At 40.1% G+C, this 4956-nt stretch overlaps 1 protein-coding gene across 1 annotated transcript; it reads right to left on the bottom strand.

Annotated features, from left to right (window-relative positions):
- Positions 1-813: 813 nt before the first annotated feature.
- Positions 814-2123, bottom strand: LOC132041684 (uncharacterized; the record flags this gene model as incomplete). Its single annotated transcript, XM_059432395.1, has 4 exons — positions 2037-2123; positions 1694-1901; positions 1359-1606; positions 814-1129 (listed from the first exon to the last, which is right to left on the bottom strand). Coding segments are annotated over exons 1-4 (859 nt in total), but the record flags the coding sequence as incomplete, so codon positions are not given.
- Positions 2124-4956: the final 2833 nt, after the last annotated feature.

A 4956-nucleotide genomic window follows, 5' to 3' on the forward strand; every position in this document is an offset into this window, starting at 1 on the left:
ATGCAGGAAAGGGTACTGTTCTTAATGGTGACTTCGTTCAACTGGCGGTAGTCAATGCACATGCGCTAGAAACCATCTTTCTTTCGGACAAATAAGACTGGCGCACCCCAAGGTGAAATACTGGGCCTAATAAATCCCTTGTCAAGAAGGTATTTTAACTGGGCTTTTAATTCTTTTAACTCCGCTGGAGCCATTCTGTATGGCGGAATAGATATCGGCTGAGTGTCGAAAAGTAGATCAATTCCAAAGTCAATCTCCCTATCGGGAGGGACTCCGGGAAGATCTCCGAGAAAGACCTATGGAAACTCATTTACAACTGGGAGGGACTGGAGAGTTGGAGTCTGGGCATCTGAATCCTTGCCTCGACCTAAGTGGTAGATATAACCCTTGGAAATCATTTTTCTAGCTTTTAAATAGGAAATAAACCTACCCCTGGGTACTATTGAATTAAACTTCCACTCTATAAGTGCTCATTAGGAAACTCAAATTTCACTACTTTGGTTCTATAACATATTGTGGCATAACATGAAGTCAACCAATCCATACCCATGATTACATCAAAGTCTACCATCTCTAACTCTACTAAGTCAGCTATGGCTCTACGATGGTAGACTAAAACTGGGCAACCCCTATAAATACGCCTAGCTATGATTGACTCACCCACTGGGGTGGACACCTCAAAAGATTCATGCAATTTTTCTTGTTCAATCCCAAATTTCTTAGCAATAAATGGGGTTACATAAGATAAGGTGGATCCTGGGTCAATAAGGGCATAAACATACCCTTATTGTATCCTGAAAACTGTTAACGTACCTGTGACCACATCTGCACGAGCTTTTGTATCCTGACGACCTGTCAACGCATACAAACGGGTTCGTCCTCCATCTGCGTTTCCAGGCTTAGCTGTATTGTGCCCCTGCTGGGCCTGATTGTTACGAAAAGCTGCTGAGTTTGTGGACTGTGCCACGTTACCCCTGGTACCTTGCCTAGCCGACGGACAATCTCTCTGAAAATGATCCCACTGGCCACAACCATAGCATACATCCATACCCATACGACACTCACCTGGGTGTCTCTTACCACACTTATTACAACTCGGAATATCATATGTCTTCTGCCCCACAATAGCCTGAGAATAAGAACTTGATAGTCTGAAACTCTGCCTCTTATCATTTCAAAATTTTGGGACTGGGGCACTTCTTTGTGGATGGAGCAGGTCCTGCTGACCTGTTCTTAAAGAATTTTCTGTTCCCATTACCGCTGAACTATCCGGTAGACTTGATCCTCTTGTTAAACTCCTTGTCTTTCTCTTTCTGCAAGGCTTCTTCCTCCTTTAGCCTTGTCTCATTCCCCTGTACAAAAGCAACCATCTTAGAGATAGTCATTTCCCCATTTTGTAAAGCAATATTGGCCCCATCGTACAAGTGCGGATCAAGAACATAAACAAACCTCCTCACTCTCGCCCTCATGTTCGGTATCATAAGTGGAGCATGCTTAGCTAGACTAACAAATTCCAAATAGTAGTCCTGAACTGACTTGCCATTTTGCTTAAGCTTCAGGAATTGCTCAGCCTTAGCTTTTCTGACTTCTATTGGCATGAAATGGTCTAGGAATACGCTTGCAAATTTATCCCATGTAGCATCAGGCGCATCCTCCCCTCGGGACAACTCCTAAAATTCATACCAAATGTTACCAATGCCTTGCAGCGGATGAGCTCCAAAAGTAGTTGCCTCAGTCTCTGTGACAGTTATAACCCTAAAGATTTTCTTGAGGGCATCAATGTAATCCTGAGGGTCCTCGTCTTTCTTTGTCCCCGTGAAGACTGAGGGATTCATCCTGAGAAAGTCCTTAGTCTTAGAAGACTCTCCATTATTCCCCGAACTTGCCCCAGATTCCTGACGCTAGGCCAGAGTTGCCACCAACTAAGTGAGCATGTTAATAGCGCTTCTAACATCAGTATTATTAGTTCCGGGTAGAGGAGCTGGAGTCTCTGTTGGAGTAGTAGTCGTGGGTGGCGTAGTCTGTGGCAGAGGTACCTGATCCAGAGTGGCTCGAATAGCCTCTGTCCTTGCAGTATTAGCAGCTACCCTTCTAATATTAGAAGTCTTCCTCTTTGCAGGCATGATTCTGAAAATACGTACACGCATGAATTAGAAAAGAATCCTAAGAGTACTACTCTAACTGCACAATCTAGTGTATGAAAGAAGTGAGACAAATCCTAAATGTCTTAGTTGTCAACTGTTTATATGCGTGGGGCCCTCACATATATAAAAGTGACCCCACTGGACACGATTTTATAGACTCCCTAAGACACTCGAACCTAGGGCTCTGATACCACGCTTTGTCACGCCTCGAACCATCGCCTGGGCGAAACACGGCACTCGGTGCCTTACTGCATGTGACCGAGTGAACCACATGGCTTGCTGAATCATCATGAGGCATAGATGAGCGGAATATAACATGAAACACGATGGGCTTTAAGAAAACACATGAAGTCATAATAATTTATAAAATACTCGTTTAAAACATGAATGTTGAAATACCATGAATCAAGCCAGAGATGGCTAAACAACTCTAAATATCTGACATAACATAACTGACTGGTCTAGTCTATGAAACCTCTATCATGAGTCTGAAATGAAAATCATACTTTCTGGGACAAGGCCCCCAGCATACCTTCAATGCATAACTACTATAGGAACTGACTAAACCCCGAAGGAGATGGGGCTCACCAATAAGCTGATACGAACACGTCCTACTGAGCAGATGTGTCGTCCAAAATCCGTACCTGCATCATGAAACGCAGGCCCTCGGGCAATAAAAAGGGACGTCAGCACATTGAATGTACTGGTATGTAAAGCAACTGAAAGAATAAGCATGGCACATGAAATCACAATAATAAAGGTGAGCTGAGCGAAACCTGGTTGTGAGTATGAACATGGATACATACATACATATACATACATATATATATATATATATACATACATATATATATACATACATACATATATATATACATACATATATATATATATATATATATATATATATATATACATACATACATATATATATATATATACACATATATATATACATACGTACATACATATATACAAACATATATATATATATATATATATATATATACATATATATATATATATATATATATATATATATATATATATATATATATACATATATATGTATAGATATAAAACATGAGTAAAATATCTATGGGAGAACATTAGTATGACCGATACGTAACCACCACGTTAGCACGTGGCGTCTGTCTTTACCCGATCAGCTAAGCCATCTTATACCTTGCCGGGGTACAAGACATGAACATGACATAAATTGATCCAAATCCGTCAATGGGGAAAATATGAAGGAATCGTCCTAAACATGGGCAGAGCGATCCTTATCCTACGGTGGCAAACGTAATTTCAGGCTAGCTGAGCCTTCTCGGTAACCTGTGCAACTCTCAGAAACATGAACATGGAAAATAGGTGGCACTTGCTGCCCATGACTTTCATAAATCATAACTTGCACGTACATGGATACCATTTCATAGTATTCTTGCATGAAAACGTGTAAAGCATGTAGAGTATTTTCTTGAAAATAACGTAATAAATTATAACTTGCATGTAAGAACTCATGGAATGAAAAGTATGGGTTTTCAGGGATTACGGGCAGATTCTCAATAATCATAAGGAAATATTAAGAACTTAATAATTGATTAATAATACTTCAATACTTAGTATAGCATGGTACATGGACCTAGGGTTATCATGAGCATGGTTAAAAACCCTAGTTTTCGTGTTACCTCATATTTTATGGAAGAAGTGGTGTGCGGAAGAACAAGGATGTTCCCACACGTAGATAGAAACTATACATACCTGGTAATGCTCCAAACTTGTAATAAAAATTTGAACTTTGTAGAAGAATCCCAAAGCTTTAGTCTTGAATCATTTAAATTGGTTTTATTGAAAACTGTAAGTTAAAAAGAATGAATTCTTGTTTAGGAATTATGGATACATGTTAGAATTAACTTGGGATGGCTTGGAATAACTTACCTTGGTGAATTTCAATGGATAGAGGAGAAGATTTCGTCCTAGGGCTAGAGGGAATATGAAAAGTGAAAAATAGAACTGAACCTCGTATTTATAGCTTCTAGCCGACGCGGGAGAAGTACGGCCTCAATGTACGTCCTGTACATCGTGGCCGTACATTGGGTCAACTTTCCAGTGATAAATCAATTTTGATAGGGGAAGTGCGGGTTCAAGGTACGTCTCGTACTTCAAAGTATAACCCGCACTTTTCTGCCTGTACTTGGGTTAAAAGGTCTCAGTGCTCTCTGCCAATCCCCCTCTATGTACGCCCACCATTTTTCGCCCCGTACTTTGGTCATAAAAAGTACAATTGACGTCTTGAGGACAAATTTTCTAATTCTAACACTTTTTTCTTGGTTTCTAAGTCCCGAATCATGAACGTAGTCTAGTTAGGGTACGAGGTGTTACAGTTTAAAGCCAGACTTATGGCAAAAGGATACTCTCAATAAGAAGGGCTGGACTATAAAGACTTTCAGTCCTGTTGCCAAAATGGTGACTGTTAGATCAGTAGTTGCTTTAGCTGCTGCATCTCAATGGTATATTTTCCAAATGGATGTCCACAATGTTTTTTTGTAAGGTGACCTAGTGGAAGATGTGTATATGAAGGTGCCAGATAGCTTTTCAAGCCAAGGGGAGTGTAGTAGAATGGTGTGCAAACTTCACAAGTCCTTGTATGGACTAAAGCAAGCACTTAGGCAATGGAATCTCAAACTTACACAAGCACTAGTGGATCTGGGATTCAAGCAATCTCATTATGACTATTCATTATTCACTCAAACAGTTGGTACTGAGATCTTGTTAGTATTAGTATATGTTGAAGATCTTTTGGTGACTGGGA

Source organism: Lycium ferocissimum, unplaced genomic scaffold (assembly GCF_029784015.1).
Source record: "Lycium ferocissimum isolate CSIRO_LF1 unplaced genomic scaffold, AGI_CSIRO_Lferr_CH_V1 ctg1104, whole genome shotgun sequence".
Classification (NCBI taxonomy): Eukaryota; Viridiplantae; Streptophyta; class Magnoliopsida; order Solanales; family Solanaceae; genus Lycium; species Lycium ferocissimum.